The sequence below is a fragment of the Coregonus clupeaformis genome, unplaced genomic scaffold (genome assembly GCF_020615455.1).
Source record: "Coregonus clupeaformis isolate EN_2021a unplaced genomic scaffold, ASM2061545v1 scaf0071, whole genome shotgun sequence".
Taxonomy (NCBI): Eukaryota; Metazoa; Chordata; class Actinopteri; order Salmoniformes; family Salmonidae; genus Coregonus; species Coregonus clupeaformis.
Genome location: NW_025533526.1, coordinates 796,257 through 813,614, shown reverse-complemented (window position 1 = coordinate 813,614; position 17,358 = coordinate 796,257). Strand labels below are relative to the sequence as shown.

Here is a 17,358-nt window from a genome sequence, read left to right as displayed (position 1 = left end):
ATGTCTAATGTATGGTGCTGAGAGCCAGTTTGAGTCAGTATAGATGTAGACTGGGTGGTTTATTGCTTGTTTTAGTTTGAGATGTTGACTTTTATTGAAGGCCAGTCTCATTTAGTGGAGAGGTACTGATGATCTAGTGTGGACTGCAGAGAGGAAAGAGGCCTTGCACTGGATGGATGCCCATTGATGTGGATAAAAGGATGACGACTGTCTCTCTCCTCTTCTCTCCCATCCACCCCATCCATCTTGTTTTTTATCTCTCACTCTCTCTCTCTGGACTCTAGGGGTGTGTGTGTGTGTAGTGGTGGTAGTGAAGTGTATCTTTCATCTCCTCTACTGTACAGTATTGTGTCTTTGATGTGGTTTAATGTCCTGTTGCGTTGACAGGCTGTCTGTCTGAGGGAAGCGTTTTGCTCTGTAGGCGTTCAGACGCGGCGGAGACGTTAGGCCACCTGGGACTCCACGCCGCCCGCCTGCCGATACACAGGACCTCAACGTGCTCATTAATGTCTATATTTGCCTTCGTTTGGGGATATTTTTACACCGCCGACGATCTTTTGAATGTGTCTGAGTTGCCGTGACGATCTGTCATTACTGTACGCCCAAGCTGATAGCGCAGACCAAAGAGTGATAAACTGCAATGAGACAGAAACACACTCCAACAGAGAACACACACACACAGTCGGATACAGGTAACACACTGACTCAGACTAGATGTATAATACAGTGCTGTACATAAACAGACAGATGGGTGCAAGAAAAGTACTGCAAAGGAAAATACTAATTTTAGTGTAATAGCTAATTTGCAGTCTGGTAGCCTGAGGGACCGGTCTGACATGTAACCGTGGTCATGCATACCAACCCACTCTCTCATCTTCCTGTTTAATTGCTACATCATCAGGTTGTAAAAGGCTGAGTTGAGTGTGAGTGGTTCCGATGTGCCACCCACCATGTCCCTCTGAGAAAACAAAGAACTGCTATCACGGCTGCCATTCTTTCATCTCCTCACACACACACACACACACACACACACACACACACACACACACACACACACAAGGAAGCACACATTACACACACATGCATGTAAGCACATAACACACTGTACACACATGCCACGTGCACACACACACACACCCCTTCACCCCCATACATAGACCTACAGTGCATTCGGAAAGGATTCAGACCCCTTCCCGTTTCCACATTTTGTTACGTTACAGCCTTATTCTAAAATTGATTAAACAAATTTAAATTTAAACATAAATCTACACACAATACCCCATAATGACAAAGCGAAAACAGGTTTTTAGAAATTTGTGCAAATATTTTACAAATAAAAAAACAGGAAGCCCTTATTTACATAAGTATTCAGACCCTTTGCTATGAAACTCGAAATTGTGCTCAGGTGCATCCTGTTTCCCTTGATCATCCTTGAGATGTTTATACAACTTGATTGGAGTCCACCTGTGGTCAATTCAATTGATTGGACATGATTTGGAAAGGCACACACCTGCCTATATTAGGTCCCACGGTTGACAGTGCATGTCAGAGCAAAAACCAAGTCATGAGGTCGAAGTAATTGTCCGTAGAGCTTCAAGACAGTATTGTGTCGAGGCACAGATCTGGGGCAGGGTACCAAAATATTTCTGCATCATTGAAGGTCCCCAAGACCACAGTGGCCTCCATCATTCTTAAAAGGAAGAAGTTTGGAACACCCAAGACTCTTCCTAGAGCTGGCCAAACTGAGCAATCGGGGGAGAAGAGCCTTGGTCAGGGAGGTGACCAAAAAACCAATGGTAACTCTGACAGATCTCCAGAGTTCCTCTGTGGAGATGGGAGAACCTTTCAGAAGGACAACCATCTCTGCTGCACTCCACCAATCAGGCCTTTATGGTAGGGTGCCCAGATGGAAGCCACTCTTCAGTAAAATGCACATGACAGCCCACTTGGAGTTTGCCAAAAGGCACCTAAAAGACTCTCCGACCATGATGGTCTGATGAAACCAAGATTGAACTCTTTGGCCTGAATGCCAAGCGTCACGTCTGGAGAGAACCTGGCACCATCCCTACGATGAAGGATGGTGATGGCAGCATCATGCTGTGGGGATGTTTTTCAGCGGCAGGGACTGTGAGACTAGTCAGGATCAAGGGAAAGATGAACGGAGCAAAGTACAGAGAGAGCCTTGATGAAAACCTGCTCCAGAGCGCTCAGGACCTCATACTGGGGCAAAGGTTCACCTTCCAACAGTACAACGACCCTAAGCACACAGCCAAGACAACGTAGGAGTGGCTTCGTAACAAGTCTCTGAATGTCCTTGAGTGGCCCAGCCAGAGCCCAGACTTGAACCCGATCGAACATCTCTGGAGAGACCTTAAAAAAGCAACGCTCCCATCCAACCTGATAGAGCTTGAGAGGATCTGCAGAGAAGAATGGGAGAAACTCCCCAAACACAGGTGTGCCAAGCTTGTAGCGTCATACCCAAGAAGACTCAAGGCTGTAATCGCTGCCAAAGGTGTTTCAACAAAGTACTGAGTAAAGGGTCTGAATACTTATGTAAATGTGATATATCCGGGTTTTTTTTTTTTATACATTTGCAGAAATGTCTAAAAACCAGTTTTTGCTTTGTCATTATGGCGTATTGTATGTAGATTGATGATGGAAAAAAACTATTTAATAAATTTTTGAATAAGGCTGTAACGTAACAAAATATGGAAAAAGTCAAGGGGTCTGAATACTTTCTGAATGTACTGTACATACTGTTTATACTGTACTGGATATACTGTACCCAGCAGAAATGTTTTGATCAGACACACAAAGGGAGAGATGGAGCAAGAGCGATAGGAAAAAAGAGGGAGAGGGGTAAAGTGAAGGAGAGTGTGAGTAAGTGGCAGCTCCTCTGCCCATTCTTTCAGCTCATCCACTTTTAAAAGCCTGTCGAAGTAAGGGGCCAAGCGATATGACTATCAAGGGCTGGCCAAATGAAATCAACAATTAACCATCCTGTCTGTTACAATCTAGCTAAGTAAATGAACACTTCATTGCGTGCTGTGCTCGTGGGTATCACTGTTGGCGGTGGTGGAGGGAGCTAGCTATGAAGCTCTGAATAACAGAAGAGATGGCAGTATTACAGAGAATGGAGCGATGGTAGTACTGCCTAGTGCCTACAGTGCATCAGTATAGAGTAGAGTCAGTGGTGAGATTCACAGGACAGTCAGTCAGGGCTATGTGCTGTATGTTTGTAGAGGGACATTGCATCCTAATTGTTGATGTTGCTTTTATATCACTTGCACAGGCAGTTGACTTTTAGCTACTTTTATTTTGTGTAGAGTTTGATGTCAGTTTTACCAAGCCCTAACATAATATACAACCGGTGTCATATTGCTCTGTGTCATATTGACACCGTCTGGTTCATTCACGTCAATGGTTGTGGTTAACGGTATGTGTCTAGTTGGAGCCTTGGTGGTGGAGTGTGTGTCGTATGTAGTGAAAGGGGGATACCTAGTCAGTTGTACAACTGAATGCATTCAACTGAAATGTGTCTTCCGCATTTATCCCAACCCCTCTGAGAGTTGCGGGGGGCTGCCTTAATCGACATCCACGGCGCCTGGGGAACAGTGGGTTAACTGCCTTGCTCAGGGGCAGAACGACAGATTAGATCCAGCAACCTTTCTTGGATTCAATCCAGCAGCCTTTCGGTTACTGGCCCAACGCTCCTACCCGCCAGGCTACCTGCCGGTGCTCTGACACCTCAGGTTTGGCCGCTCCTGGATGCTTAGTTCTGGAGCTCTCTCTCTTCTCTCTGTCTCTCTCTTTATCTCGCAAACTCACACACACATACACTTAGGTACACCCATCTAGGACCGGGTTGGGCCTGTTGCCTCCAGAACTGCCTGAATTCTTCGGGGCATGGAAATCTTGCCTAATTGGTATCAAGGGACCTAACGTGTGCCAGAAAAACATTCCCCACACCATTACACCACCGCCACCAGCATGTACCGTTGACACCAGGCAGGATGGGAACATGGACTCATGCTGCTTACACCAAATCCTGACGCTGCCATCAGCATGACGCAGCAGGAACTGGGATTTGTCGGACGAGGCAATGTTTTTCCACTCCTCAATTGTCTAGTGTTGGTGATCGCGTGTCCACTGGAACCGCTTCATCTTGTTTTTAGCTGATAGGAGTGGAACCCAGTGTTGTCGTCTGCTGCAATAGCCCATCCGTGACAAGGACCGACGAGTTGTGCGTTCCGAGATGCCGTTCTGCACACCACTGTTGTACTGCGCCATTATTTGCCAGTTTGTGGCCCGCCTGTTAACTTGCATGATTCGTGCCATCCTCCTTCGACCTCTCGTCAACTAGCTGTTTTCGCCCACAGGACTGCTGCTGACTGGATGTTTTTTGTTTGTCGCACCATTCTCGGTAAACCCTAGACACTGTCCTGCATGAAAAGCCCAAGAGGCCGGCTGTTTCAATCAAACTGTCCACTTAGGAAGCAACACTGATTGACAATAAATTTCACATTTGTGCTTACAGTCCAACACCGTGCAGGACGTTTGGCATTTGCCAGAGAACACCAAGATTGGCAAATTCGCCACTGGCGCCCTGTGCTCTTCACAGATGAAAGCAGGTTCACACTGAGCACATGTGACAGACGTGACAGAGTCTGGAGACGCCGTGGAGAACGTTCTGCTGCCTGCAACATCCTCCAGCATGACCAGTTTGGCGGTGGGTCAGTCATGGTGTGGGGTGGCATTTCTTTGGGGGGCCGCATAGCCCTCCATGTGCTCGCCAGAGGTAGCCTGACTGCCATTAGGTACCGAGATGAGATCCTCAGACCCCTTGTGAGACCATATGCTGGTGCGGTTGGCCCTGGGTTCCTCCTAATGAAAGACAATGCTAGACCTCATGTGGCTGGAGTGTGTCAGCAGTTCCTGCAAGAGGAAGGCATTGATGCTATGGACTGGCATCAGTTCCTTTTATTTTTTTGAGCAGTGTACATTAGCATACGTGATAATGTATATAGAAAGACATATTCTCCACAGGGATACTTTCTTAGACACATACCACTCTGTTGTGAGGGTATAGTAGGTAAGGTGGTTAAGGAGGAACATGAATGGAGAACTCATTCAGATAAAGCAGTGTATTCATCGTCTGTGAAGAATAGTTTGTGAAGAAAAGCCTTGTTTGTGAAGAGCCACTTGTTAAAGTTTTTGAACTTTTACTGTTGAAAAGCGTTATCCTAAGTGTAAATACAGTAAAGTACACACACTAAAGGGTAAAACATTTGTTTAACCAAATGTGTGTTTTTTAGACACAACTGCAAAGTCCAAGGAGTATGGCATTCAAAGAGTTGGTTTGATGGGAATCTGTGATGTCATCAGCCTCACCCTTTGATTGAGGAGCAATAGAGAAGCAATAGAGAACAAAAGAGGGAGTCCCCCCCCACTTGTGCTATGTCATGACTTACACTACCAGTCAAAAGTTTGGATACACTTACTCATTCAAGGGTTTTTCTTTATTTTTACTATTTTTTTTAGGTATACAGAAAATAGCCCTATTTGGTAAAAGACCAAGTCCATCTTATGGCAAGAACAGCTCAAATAAGCAAAGAGAAACTACAGTCCATCATTACTTTAAGACATGAAGGTCAGTCAATACGGAACATTTCAAGAACTTTGAAAGTTTCTTCAAGTGCAGTTGCAAAAACCATCAAGCGCTATGATGAAACTGGTTCTCATGAGGACAGCCACAGGAATGGAAGACCCAGAGTTACCTCTGCTGCAGAGGATAAGTTCATTAGAGTTACCAGCCTCAGAAATTGCAGCCCAAATAAATGCTTCACAGAGTTCAATCAGGCCTTCATGGTCGAATTGCTGCAAAAAAACACTACTAAAGGACACCAATAAGAAGAAGAGACCTGCTTGGGCCAAGAAACACGAGCAATGGACATTAGACCGGTGGAAATGTGTCCTTTGGTCTGGAGTCCAAATTGGAGATATTTGGTTCCAACCGCTGTGTCTTTGTGAGACGCGGTGTGGGTGAACGGATGATCTCCGCATGTGTAGTACCCACCGTAAAGCATGGAGGAGGAGGTGTTATGGTGTGGGGGTGCTTTGCTGGTGACACTGTCTGTGATTTATTTAGAATTCAAGGCACACTTAACCAGCATGGCTACCACAGCATTCTTCAGCGATACGCCATCCCATCTGGTTTGGGCTTAGTGGGACTATCATTTGTTTTTCAACAGGACAATGACCCAACACACCTCCAGGCTGTGTAAGGGCTATTTGACCAAGAAGGAGAGTGATGGAGTGTTGCATCAGATAACCTGACCTCCACAATCCCCCGACCTCAACCCAGTTGAGATGGTTTGGGATGAGTCGGACGGCAGAGTGAGGGAAAAGCAGCCAACAAGTGCTCAGCATATGTGGGAACTCCTTCAAGACTGTTGGGAAAGCATTCCAGGTGAAGCTGGTTGAGAGAATGCCAAGAGTGTGCAAAGCGGTCATCAAGGCAAAGGGTGCTATTTGAAGAATCTCAAATATAAAATATATTTTGATTTGTTTAACACTTTTTTGGGTTACTACATGATTCCATATATTTTATTCCATAGTTTTGATGTCTTCACTATTATTCTACAATGTAGAAAATAGTACAAATAAAGAAAAACCCTTGAATGAGTAGGTGTGTCCAAACTATTGACTGGTACTGTACCTGGACCTCCTATTGAGATGTGCCTTTTGTTAAGTAAATCAGGTGTTCAGGAAACACAATTGGTATTTAAAGGCTCAGAGTGTGAGCCAATGTGCAATTTGGCGCATGTACTGTACACACAGTGAAACACTTTCTCTCTCACACACACACGCTTACGCACAACACACACACACAAAAAGCACACGCAGGCAGACCGATGCTAGCTGTAATGGGCTTTTTCCTCTGTGCTCTCTCTCTGACCTCCATTTAGTCGTCCAGAGAGAGATAAAGCTGTCTGAGCAGGCCATTATTACTGCCTGGCCAGGTCACCACCTCACCTCACCTCTCTGCCTGTCAACACACACACACATACACCTCAATCAGCGCACGTGCCTTAGTATGTACGTGCCCCGTATGTGTGTACTTGAAACAAGGGGGGGGGGAATGTAGTTACCTTCAGTTCAATTACTGGTCCTTAAACTAACAGAGAAGTGGCTATGAAAACGTAAATAAAACCTCAACTTAGAGTGTTGCAGTGTTTTATCAGCTACTAAAGGACACTGACTGATACTGGCCCAGCAGGATCAATACAGCAGCTGTTTTATAGATCTCAGTCTGAACTACACTACAGATGTGTGATAATAACTATTGGGTAACAGTCTGGACACCTTCATGGTGCCCCCTAGCAGCTGCAGTGGGGAGTTAGGTCTGTGTAAGGACACAGCCATAAAGCAGTTGGCATGTTGTGCCCACTGTGGCTGACTCAAAATGTATCTTTGACCTCTGATCCTTGGGGTAGTAAGAAATGCTTTATTGGCATGACAAAGTACTTATTAAAGCAATACTCTCTCTCCATCCTTCTCCCTCTCTTCCACATACCCAGGCTGTGCTGATTGGTTCTCGCTTTCCTTCTCTCCTGATTGTGTTCTCTCTCTCCTTCTCTCCCTCAGATCCAACGTTCCAGGAACAAGCAGATGAAGGAGATGTTCCCAGATGGTTTTGGGATCCACCACGCTGGGATGCTGCGTGCTGACCGTAGCCTGATGGAGAGCATGTTCTCCAGGGGTTACCTCAAGGTTCTGTGCTGTACCGCCACACTGGCCTGGGGAGTCAACCTGCCTGCACACGCTGTCATCATCAAGGTTGGTTTGTGCGAGCGTTTCAAGTTTTGTTAGTCGTACAGGATACACATGGTATACACTGTTCAACGAAATGCTTACTTGCATTGGGTGCGTGCGTGCGCTTGTGGTAGTTTGTGTGTGAGAGGGAGTTTTTCCGTCGGATTGAGGTATGAACTTGTAAGTCTGTATCATATGCCCTTCACTCTTAGAAGACTGTAAATCTGTGTAGGTGTCTGTATTAAAACATGCAGACATGTTTGCCCATAGGGACTGTATTATCTCGCCAAAGCCACTGATATCCGGCCACTCTTGTTCCCGTGGTAACATCAACAGGGCACCCAAATCTACGATGCTAAGCGTGGTACCCTGGTGGACCTGGGCATCCTGGACGTGATGCAGATCTTCGGGCGTGCCGGGCGGCCCCAGTTCGACAAGTACGGCGAGGGCACCATCATCACGGCACATGACAAGCTGAGCCACTATCTCACCCTGCTCACCCAGCAGAACCCCATAGAGAGCCAGTTCCTAGAGACCATGGCTGACAACCTCAACGCTGAGGTAGGGACACACGCCACTGTCAATAATATAGCTGGTAAAGGTCTTATCCACCAGTCACACATCTTCAAGACCTCTCCTTTAACAATCATACCAGTGTTTCCACTTCAGTCATTTAGCTGTGGCGCTGTACCACGGCAAAATCATTGCCGCTACACAAAGAAAAAAGAAACATCAACAAATATTTCTGCCGAGGTGCACTTTGAAGATGCTAGAACAGTCCAAATGTACTTTTCCACTGCAAACAAAGCGAGTAATGAATTTTTTAAAAAACAGACAAACTCATAGTGAAATAGTTTGTCTATTTACCTGGTCGCCTTGTTGTTGTGTGTTCTATACAAGGTAAATATTCCTCTCAAGGCACATTCCAGCTGCGAGTGCCATAGGGAGGGAAACATGCATTCTGACAAGCAGTCAATGCACAACAATTCTTAATACAATCGCGGGAAAAACAGCAGTTGTAATGGCCTTTGTTAAAAATAGGCGGATCCCAGCTTTCCATTCCTACTTTATTTCTCAACTCCTAAATATGCGCAAACTGCACCATTTTAAACCCAGAGTTTTTTAACATTGGCGTGGTTAAGCTCAGCAGTAATTATACTGTGAGTGCATAGGGGAGGGTGGGCTAAATGTAACACAGGGCAATTATAGGGTAACTTGGGGTAAAACGCCACCCTTCCTCAAAATCATTTTTTTGTTGTTGTGATTTTTAAAATGGTCATGAGAGAGATGGGACTTTTAGTTGAGCAAGAGTAGTGTCAACCAGGGAAAGGGGTTTCTGTGAGAAGTACAGGCAGGGGTGTGTTACCACGATTGGTGTTTTACCCCAAGTTACCCTAACAGGTAGGCCTACATTATATTCACTGTGTTTATGCAATTTTCTGTGGACATAAAATTAATCATTATAAATTATCAGCCCAATAGGGTAAATGCAGATAGGCAGCCCCATGCTTCAGCCTATTTATTTATAGCCACTATGCTGCATCAGTTGGGCTACAGGTGATAATGCTTATTGCTAATAGCATACCTGATAATATGGACCATGCATAGGCTATATGCATGGTCCAATATGTAAAAAATAATTTTAAGGGTGTTACACATTATCTGCCGCTAATAGTGGAATGATTGTGTCTCACAGTATTGCTTACCTGCCAGTGTTGTGATTGGCTGTGATATTTGCCTATTGATTTCTCCTGCCAAAGCGACATCTGTTGTCAAAATGAGGAAGCTGTTCTGACTTTGTGGATGTTTTATCTAGTGGAGATCACTCTGTCATTTCCTGGTTGCTAAAATTCTACACTGTTCGATCAATTTCAGTGTATGTGAGAAAACAAGCACTGAGTAGTGTAGGGAATCATTGTACCATCTAAATCACTGTGACATTTCTATTCAATAACATTTGTTTTTGTTTTTACAGCTGTTTGAAGCTGGTGGACCAAAACAAATGTTTTATTGAAAATATATTTCACAGCGATCTAGATGGTACAATGATTCCCTACACTACTCAGTACTTGTTTTCTCACATAAACTGAAATTGAGCAAACAATGTAGAATTTTAGCAACTAGGAAATGACAGAGCGATCTCCACTAGATAACACAGCCACAAAGTCAGTTCCCAGTTTGACATCAGATGCCAGTCTGGTCCCCTTCAATCACGTTCTTTTCTCATCTCCAACCATATACCCTTTTCACTAAATAAACACAGTACAGTAAGTCACCACTAGATGGAACCCACAATAATTCAATGAGGACTCATCGAGAAGGAATCAATGCTGAGAATGGAATCTCCACCAGGTGCTGCTAGGGGGCTGAAATGACTGAAGGTGAATGTGATTTTATTGATCTCTCTCTTTCTCCCTCTCTCTGCAGGTGTCACTAGGGACTGTGACTAACGTGGAGGAGGCGGTGAGGTGGCTGAGTTACACCTACCTGTACATCCGCATGAGAGCCAACCCGCTGGCCTACGGGATCAACCACAAGGCCTACCAGGTACACACGCATGCACGCACACACACACACACACACGTGTACGCACACGCATACACACACACGTGTACATACTCTACTGTACACTCTCTCCTCTTACTGTTCTGTCTCTGTGTTAGATGGACCCAGGTCTGGAGCTGTACCGTAAGGAGCTGGTGGTGATGGCAGCCAGGAAGCTGGACAAGGCCAGGATGATCCGCTTTGAGGAGAGGACAGGATACTTCGCCTCCACTGACCTGGGCAGAACCGCCAGTCACTTCTACATCAAATACAACACCATGGAGGTACACCAGAGTTCCATAACATTATATTATATGTACTATGTTGTATTGTACACTGAGTATACAAAACATTAAGAACACCTGCTCTTTCCATGATATAGACTGACCAGGTGAATCCAGGTGAAAGTTATGATCCCTTATTGATGTCACTTGTTAAATCCACTTCAATCAGTGTAGATGAAGGTTAGGAGACAGGTTAAAGAAGGATTTTAAAGCCTTGAGACAATTGAGACATGGATTGTGTATGTGTGCCATTCAGAGGGAGAATGGGCAAGAAAAAATATTGAAGTGCCTTTGAACGGAGTATGGTAGTAGATGCCAGGCGTACCGGTTTGTGTCAAGAACTGCAACGCTGCTGGGTTTTTCCACGCTCAACAGTTTCCCGTGTGTATCAAGAATGGTCCACCACCCAAAGGACATCCAGCCAACTTGACACAACTGTGGGAAGCATTGTAGTCAACATGGGCCAGCGTCCCTGTGGAACGCTTTTCATGAGTCCATGCCCCAACGAATTGAGGCTGTTCTGAAGGAAAAAGGGGGTGCAACTCAATATTAGGAAGGTGTTTCTAATGTTTGGTGTACTCCAATGTAGTATTATATTATTGTAACCGGGTATAAATACCCTTCTGTGTAGGTGCAATATGGCATGGTATTATAAAAAAAAAACTAATGGTGGTACAGTAACATGCAATATACAACTAGATAACAGCTGTTCCTTATGTCAATTTGATGTTTGTGTTTGTCCACCTCCTCCATGCAGACGTTCAACGAGCTGTTCAACTCCCAGAAGACAGAGGCTGACATCCTCAGCATCGTCTCCAAGGCTGAGGAGTTTGAACAGGTCAAGGTGAGAGGTCACAGGTCACGCTGAGAGGTCACTCATCACACATTATAAACTGGGTGGTATCGCAAATATACCACGGCTAAGGGCTGTATCCAGGCACTCCGCGTTGCGTCTTGCATAAGAACAGCCCTTAGCCGTGGTATATTGGCCATATACCACACCTCCTCGTGCCTTATTGCTTAATTATAGAATGATGCAGGACACCTGCTCAACAGTATAGCTAGGTCTTGATATAGTTTGAGTACCCATGTGGAAAGACTCCTGTCTGTGTGTGTGTGTGTGTGTGTGTGTCCGTGTGTGTTTTTCCAGGTGCGTGATGAGGAGATGGAGGAGCTAGAGCAGATGCTGTGTAACTACTGTGAGCTGCCTGCTGCAGGCGGAGTGGAGAACGGATACGGCAAGATCAACATACTACTGCAGACCTACATCGGACGGGGAGAGGTGGACAGCTTCTCCCTCATCTCAGACCTGTCCTACGTAGCACAGGTAGGTTACAGGCACAGCACAACACACACACATTACACACACACACACATTACACACACGCACTCTCTCCATCTGTTTCTCACATACACACACACTTATACAAACTGAACCATACCTGAAGAAACCTCAACATGTGTACATACTCTGCTTCACCCCCAAACTGAACTGAGATAGCCTAGCCCCTCTGAGGGGTTCAGCTGTACCCCTGTGTCCCCTGCTAGGGGGTGCCACTGCCAAGACTTCCCCTTCCCTAAGCCAGCAGCACATGCGCTCCGCGTCCTAGAGCAGAATATTTCAATCATACTGGTGTACTGATAGGGGTTTATAAATGGTGTCTTAACTAATCATATCATACACATCAATACACGTGTTTCCTGTTTGTACCAGCATCTCCATTGTTTTAGAGGGATCAAGAGGCTTTTATAAACTGTCACAGTTAATCTGCCATGCCGGCATCTCGGCATTATGCTCTTTATGAAAATCAAATGGTTTGATATATCTGATGGAAAGTAATATGACTGGTGCATATTTCACAGTGACTGATAGCCTGGAATCTTTTTGGCATTTTTAGTTTTTTCTCTCCCCGCAGTCCCATCCCCTCTTCCCATCCTCTGCTGAACCCATCTATCCATGGTTTCTCGTGGTAACTAATTCCATGTGGCTGAATATTTGGAATAGTTCACAGCAAATTCCCTCTTTGCTCCTATTTCGCCCGATTTCAGATGTGCAGCCGGTTTGGATGGCTGTGTCCGAGAGGCAGGCGGTCATAGTGGAATAGAGGGGATCTGATGATTAATCCAGACTGAGGACTGATAGGTCCTGTTGCCGTATGATACTCCCACTGCCACCACACACCAACAGAGACTCTCACACATACACATAAGCACAGAGATAAAGTTGCATACATATATGTGCACACACTCACAAACACTGGCAGACTCACTATCTCTCGCTCTCCCTCTCTCTCACACACACACACACACACACTGACAGAGGCTAACTCCCTGTATCTCATGCATACACACACACTCCTCAATGGCTTTAGCAACTGGATGATAGATAGAGCAGTTCTGCAGCCCGGTGTACTTGACCGCAGGACACCAGGAGTTCTCCTGAGAGAGTAGGTTATTGTACGTGAGCGCGGAGAGACCTGAAACCACAGTTCACCTGTGTTTACCGCATCAATGCTCTTAAAGACACATGGACACAGAATAACTGGAGAAGCAAGACAGCTAAAACATGAAGTTAGTCAATCTCAATAATCTCCCTGGTTGGAACTATGTTGGTGCCGTGACTCGGACTGTGAGGACTGATGTGTTTTGGCTGTTGGTTGTTATTTGGAGTATGAGTGTAGGCTTAGTAAGGGTGTTAGTGTAGGGTTTTCTCTCCAAAGAGTTTGATGTAGGAGCTCGGTGGCCCTAGTGGCCTTTTAACCAGCAGCAGACCAACATCTGGCCTTTCTGTGTCTCTGCCTGTCTATATGCCTGTCTGTCTCTATGTCCATCCTCCCACTGAACCACATGTCACGGACACAGGCAGACCTGGCCAATCTAACACAGATAGCAGCCTCGCCTCGACTTATCCATCAAAACAGAACCAGACCCCAACCAATCAATCACAGCACGGCCAGACTCTACCAATCCATCAGATGTCATTAACACCTGCCCAAATCAATCAGAGCCCAGCCAGGTCAGATCTGACCAGTTTATCAGCAAGCAGCACCAACCACCTGACGCATCCATCAGGACAGACATGAGCAATCCATCAGTGCACAGCCAGGCCTGACCCATGTTTCAGAACAGAGCCTGATCATACCAGTCCCTCGACTCGATCAGACATGATTAATCGTCCTACATCTTGATGTATTATTTCAGTCTCTGCATGACTCTCTCTGTCCTGCTGTACCCATTGTAGAACACTGCTCCAAGTCTGGCTGTAGCCTATGTCTGTCTTTTTATAATAATAATAATAATAATATGCCATTTAGCAGACGCTTTTATCCAAAGCGACTTACAGTCATGCGTGCATACATTTTTGTGTATGGGTGGTCCTGGGGATCGAACCTACTACCTTGGCGTTACAAGTGCCGTGCTCTACCAGATGAGCTACAGAGGAACACCTGCTGTAATACACTATTCCAATTGTGACTATCTGTCTGGCCTTATTTTTCTACTATAGAATGCCACTCAAATTGTAACTGTGTGTCTGTCTATTCGTCCCTGTGTAGAACGCAGCTCGTATCGTCAGGGCTCTGTTTGAGATTGCTCTGAGGAAGCGCTGGCCTGCCATGACCTACCGGCTGCTCAACCTGTGTAAAGTGATAGACAAGCGTCTGTGGGGCTTCGCTCACCCCCTGAGACAGTTCTCCATCCTGCCTCACAACGTGCTGGCTCGTCTGGAGGAGAAGAAACTCACTGTGGACAAACTGAAAGACATGCAGAAGGACGAGATAGGTGAGACAATACTGGGCCAGATGTAGTGTACTACCAAATTAGACAGGAATTCTATTGTGTTCTGTAGAGCTGTGTGTGTGTGTGTGTGTGTGTGTGTGTGTGTGTGCGCACACGCTCGTTCAGCGTGCTGTAGTAACACCACTCCCCTCTCTCTTTGTGTCCCAGGTCACATGCTCCATCACGTGAACATCGGGTTGAAGGTGAAGCAGTGTGTCCACCAGATCCCTTCCATACAGATGGAGGCCACCATCCAACCAATCACACGCACCGTGCTCAGGGTCCGCCTCCAGATCACCCCCGACTTCAAGTGGCACGATCAGGTAACCATGTAGACCTCACCTAGGATCACCTCATTGTCTCTCTCTCTCTCTCTCTCTCTCTCTCTCTCTCTCTCTCTCTCTCTCTCTCTCTCTCTCTCTCTCTCTCTCTCTCTCTCTCTCTCTCTCTCTCTCTCTCTCTCTCTCTCTCTCTCTCTCTCTCTCTCTCTCTCTCTCTCTCTCTCTCTCTCTCTCTCTCTCTCTCTCACACAGTACACAACAGTAGACATTATCAGAGCACTCTCTAAGTGTGTCTAAATGCTGCTAACAGTAGAAATGTGTTAGTTAGTGTGAACTGTCAGCATGGAGCTATCCTCTCCCCCAGTGGCCCTGCTCCTCTCTTCCTCCAGCCGGTGGTAGTGTTAGAGTAATCAGCCGGTGGTAGTGTTAGAGTAATCAGCCGGTGGTAGTGTTCGAGTAATCAGCCAGTGGTAGTGTTCGAGTAATCAGCCGGTGGTAGTGTTAGAGTAATCAGCCGGTGGTAGTGTTAGAGTAATCAGCCGGTGGTAGTGTTAGAGTAATCAGCCGGTGGTAGTGTTAGAGTAATCAGCCGGTGGTAGTGTTCGAGTAATTAGCCGGTGGTAGTGTTAGAGTAATCAGCCGGTGGTAGTGTTAGAGTAATCAGCCGGTGGTAGTGTTAGAGTAATCAGCCGGTGGTAGTGTTAGAGTAATCAGCCGGTGGTAGTGTTCGAGTAATCAGCCGGTGGTAGTGTTCGAGTAATCAGCCGGTGGTAGTGTTCGAGTAATCAGCCGGTGGTAGTGTTCGAGTAATTAGCCTGTGGTAGTGTTTGAGTAATCAGCCGGTGGTAGTGTTCGAGTAATTAGCCTGTGGTAGTGTTCGAGTAATCAGCCGGTGGTAGTGTTAGAGTAATCAGCCGGTGGTAGTGTTCGAGTAATCAGCCGGTGGTAGTGTTCGAGTAATCAGCCGGTGGTAGTGTTCGAGTAATCAGCCGGTGGTAGTGTTCGAGTAATCAGCCGGTGGTAGTGTTCGAGTAATCAGCCGGTGGTAGTGTTCGAGTAATCAGCCGGTGGTAGTGTTCGAGTAATTAGCCTGTGGTAGTGTTCGAGTAATCAGCCGGTGGTAGTGTTCGAGTAATCAGCCGGTGGTAGTGTTCGAGTAATTAGCCTGTGGTAGTGTTCGAGTAATTAGCCTGTGGTAGTGTTCGAGTAGTCCCACCACTGTGTTTCCCTCTCATCACAGACTTTACCTCTGGAAGTGTTTGTCTACATCCCCAAGTACTGGTTGAATGGCTCTTTTTTCTTTTAATGGTTGAAAGTTGAATTTAAGGTTTATTTAAAGGGAAGGTGGCTGATTCTAGATCAGTGTTTAGGTGCATCACCTTCTTGTAGTATTATCCTGCAACTTTTATACTACATTTGCTTGAGCCTGCCTGGTGTGCCAGATGGATGGGGCTTTCCACTTTTGGGACTATTCTATTGGTTCCATTGCGCCAGGCAAGATCATTCAAACACAGCTAAGTATTTGAAAGATTTCATATTCTATTAGAACCCAGGTCTGCTGTCCATAAGTAGAGCCATGTCCAACTAGCCTAAACCTGTCCAATGGAGGGAATATACAGTAAATCATTCAATTGCGAATTAGGCCATATCTCTATGGAGATTGGAGTATATCATTGAGGCAGATGACTCCTGTAGTTTGTAAGGGAGTCAGGGTGGAATAGGAGGTCCATTGTAGCCAGGCTGCGTATGAAGATGAATGTTTGTGTGATTAGCAATGCATGCTCTGTTCATGGGAGAGTTGTAATGGAACACCCCCAGCTTAGCCAGTGATCCCTGCTGCATATGTACACACGCCTTGCTGTGCAGGCTAGCCACGACACATGTAGAGACACATGAGATCTCCTTCTCCGTAACTTTAACCCAAGCTATGGACTCCAGGATATTGACTCATTCTGATAGGGAAACAGACAGAAGTTGGATGTTGGTTTTTTCAAATATTAATGCATGTTTCTTTCAGGAGTATTTTTAGTTTTGGGTCATCTGAATGTTGTGCATTTAACATGAGTAGGACCCAGAATTGTTCCTGCTTCAGGTCACATGTTTGGGAATAACTCTTGGCCCTAATCAAGAGTAGCCTCCCTAATATCTTTATCAGGGCTCCCGAGTGGCGCAGCGGTCTAAGGCACTGCATCTCAGTGCTAGAGGCGTCACTACAGACCCTGGTTTGATTCCAGGCTGTATCACAATCTGGCTGTGATTGGGAGTCCCATAGGGCGGCGCACAATTGGCCCAGCATCGTCCGGGTTTGGCCGGGGTAGGCCGTCATTGTAAATAAGATTTTGTTCTAAACTGACTTGCCTGGTTAAATAAAGGTTTACATTTTTTTTTAAATAAAAACATAAATCTTTAGATATTTACACAAGAGAGCTAGGGACCAGTCCAGAAGATGACATTATAGCTGTTGTTTTAGTGTGTTTTGTCTGTGGAAACTGGACTGTCTCCTCTCTCCATGTGTCATAAACCAGTCTCCTGGACCTGTGGTCAGTTAGCCAGCCAGCAGTTGTTTCCACAGCAGAGGAAAGTCATTAGCGTACAGGTCAGTGTTCTACAGGGGGTCAGCTCAGAGCAGAGAGATACACAGTACAGTGCACCTCCTT

The 17,358-nt window shown here is 45.8% G+C and overlaps 1 protein-coding gene across 1 annotated transcript in view; it reads left to right on the top strand.

Moving 5' to 3' along the window:
• Positions 1 to 17,358, top strand: part of LOC121586006 (activating signal cointegrator 1 complex subunit 3) — a 164,333-nt gene that overhangs the window by 93,022 nt on the left and 53,953 nt on the right. The window contains exons 16-23 of the mRNA XM_045213014.1: positions 7,648 to 7,839; positions 8,152 to 8,376; positions 10,243 to 10,362; positions 10,479 to 10,643; positions 11,401 to 11,487; positions 11,794 to 11,970; positions 14,198 to 14,423; positions 14,589 to 14,743. Coding sequence (XP_045068949.1) covers positions 7,648 to 7,839; positions 8,152 to 8,376; positions 10,243 to 10,362; positions 10,479 to 10,643; positions 11,401 to 11,487; positions 11,794 to 11,970; positions 14,198 to 14,423; positions 14,589 to 14,743 — 1,347 coding nt within the window. The remainder of the gene's footprint in view (positions 1 to 7,647; positions 7,840 to 8,151; positions 8,377 to 10,242; positions 10,363 to 10,478; positions 10,644 to 11,400; positions 11,488 to 11,793; positions 11,971 to 14,197; positions 14,424 to 14,588; positions 14,744 to 17,358) is intronic.